Genomic DNA, 2,539 nt, shown 5'->3' with positions numbered 1-2,539 from the left:
CGGACCATTCAAATTCATTCAGGAGGATTGAGTCAGTGACAGATAAATCAAGACTAGAATAAGTACCATTCCCAGGATGTAGATAAGTGTGAGAGCCATCGTTATAGATGCATAAATCATTATTTGAAATGAACTCTTCAAGTAACCTTCCTTTATTGCTTGTATGCACACTACCCCATAGTGGGTTATGACCATTGAGATCACCCATAATGATGCAGGGCTTTGGAAGTTGGTCGTAAAGTGCTTGAAGATCAGTTAATTGAAGCAACGATGTTGGGGGAATGTAAAGAGAGCACAAAGTAAAAACAATGTGCAGCGTTATTCTAACTGCAACAGCCTGAAGATTGGTATGAAGTAAAACAGGGCTATGAATCACACCCTGTCGAACTAAAATTGAAGATCCACCAGTAGCTTTAGTCCCTGATGGGGAGAAGGAATTGTAGGTACTGTACTGACGTAAATCAAAGTTATCAGTTTCTTTAAGGTAAGTCTCCTGCAGACATATTGCTGATGGCTTATAATCTTGTATCAATAAATGCAAATCATTGAGATTGGTCCTAAGACCTCTGCAATTCCACTGAATAATTGAACTAGAAACGCTCATGTTAAAGGTGGTTGTACAGGGGATCTGTGTTTCCCTTTTCTAGGCGACTTACTGGTGGTGCGCCGATGAGGGAGAGGAGATACATCCATGTCCTCTAAGGTTTGAAAACGATTCTGTATCCGTACAGGGTCACGCTGACCCTTTGGAATACGATCAGAACGATTAGAATGGTCAGATTTTTTGGTTGTCGTTTTCAAATCAGACGATGGTTTCGGTACCGACTGCAGGTTCACTGTTGAAGTCATCGGCGAGTGTGAGACAACTGTAGATGGATCATCCGTTTGAGATGAAGAACTAGATGACTGCCGAGGAGATGTAATGAGGATCGGAGCAGAGGATTCCATCCATGTATAATCAGTTTGACAACATACGGACTGATATGAAACCGATCTAGAAGTTGGAATTGAGACTGAAGCAGCAGCTGCATAAGATTGGCCTGGTTTTTCAAGAGCTAGTACAAGTTTCCTTGCTTCTAGGAAAGAGACATTTCGTTCATGTTTTATTTTCGAAATTTTTGACTGGAGTTCCCATGTAGGGCATGTTCTGGACGACGAAGGATGATTTCCAGAGCAGTTTACACACGCTGGAGGTTTATCACAGAGTTTGCCATCTTCACAGGTGCCTCCACATCGATGACAAGCAGCCGGACTACGGCATGATTTAGAACCATGGCCATATTTCTGACATCTGTAGCACCTCAGGGGATTTGGGATGTAAGTATTAACCCTTAAGTGGCAATAACCAGCCTTCAATGATTCCGGACGTGTTGGAAGACCAAATGTAAATAAATAGGTATTGGTCTTTACGATGTCATTTTCTCTTTTGTAAGTGAACCGCTTAACAGCAGTTACACCTTGTGAGCGTAATTCTGAAATGATGTCACTCTCATCCATATCTGAAAGGCAACGTCCCACATCACGGACAATGCCTTTACAACTATTGAGTGTTCTGTGAGGGGACACCTCCACAGGAACATTAGCCAGTGATTTGGTTGAAAGAAGTATTTGTGACTGGCTTTTCTTTTTACACTCGATCAGAAGAGATCCAGAACGTAGCTTCTTGATTTCTTTGACATCGCCAGCTAAACCTTCTATACCTTTGGAAATGGCAAAAGGATTCAATTTTAGTGGACCATCATTTGGTGCTGACATGACCAAAAAGCGTGACCAATGATCAGGATTTGGGAGAACTTCTTGAATTTCATCCTCAGAAGATACTGAATCATCAGATTCATACGAACGTTTTTTCAGTGGGGGTGCCATGGTGGTATTGAATATGATTCACCCTCCTAGGTCCCCACCCACCATGGAGTGTCAACGAGGACAGTGCCTACTGTATGCGGGTCTCCAGCACACGGCACCAAGGATACTAGGAGGGTATACTCAAGCAGGAAAATATCCCAAAAAGATAAATCCTACCAGATTGGCCCATGAGCCATCGCCTTCTGGGCATGTAAGGCTCTAGGCAAATTTATATGTGACATATTTCTACTCAAGTAAAGTTTGACAAATAAAAAGAGTCGAAGCCTAAAAGTAACAATACAGTTCATTCAGAATATAAGTTTTTTGTGCAATTACAAGTAATGCACAGGGCTCGACATGACCAGCCGATTGGTTGAACCGGGCCCATTCAACCACCCGTCTAGGCGAAGTCAGGGCCAAAGTGGGTGCCTCAAAATATCAGCTTTGCCGAAGCGAAACAACTTGTTCAAAGATGCGATCCACAAGAAACATATGCTTCTAAAACAAAACCATCATCTGAACCATCCTCTAAGGCTTCTACGTCTTCTTCAGCTGCTCAAACAAACTTGACTTGGGTGCACACTGATTCCCCAGAGGTTTTTTCACCCGCTATTTCTACTCAGACCGCTGAGCCACTTCCTCGCATGTCGCAAAGTCAATCAGGGCCAGCTTCGGATTCATCATCACAGACACC

At 42.9% G+C, this 2,539-nt stretch overlaps 1 protein-coding gene across 1 annotated transcript; it reads right to left on the bottom strand.

Annotated features, from left to right (window-relative positions):
- Positions 1 to 600: 600 nt before the first annotated feature.
- On the bottom strand, positions 601 to 1,866 carry LOC137259452 (uncharacterized). Its single transcript, XM_067797106.1, has one exon. It carries the CDS (start codon positions 1,864 to 1,866, stop codon positions 601 to 603), a length of 1,266 nt encoding a protein of 421 aa, XP_067653207.1.
- Positions 1,867 to 2,539: the final 673 nt, after the last annotated feature.

The sequence above is a fragment of the Haliotis asinina genome, chromosome 13, assembly GCF_037392515.1.
Source record: "Haliotis asinina isolate JCU_RB_2024 chromosome 13, JCU_Hal_asi_v2, whole genome shotgun sequence".
Taxonomy (NCBI): Eukaryota; Metazoa; Mollusca; class Gastropoda; order Lepetellida; family Haliotidae; genus Haliotis; species Haliotis asinina.
This window is presented reverse-complemented; position numbering and strand designations above follow the sequence as displayed.

What these genes read in the sequence shown, in the direction of transcription:
- LOC137259452 (XM_067797106.1), bottom strand. Translation starts at nt 1,866, where the DNA reads ATGGCACCCCCACTGAAAAAACGTTCGTATGAATCTGATGATTCAGTA.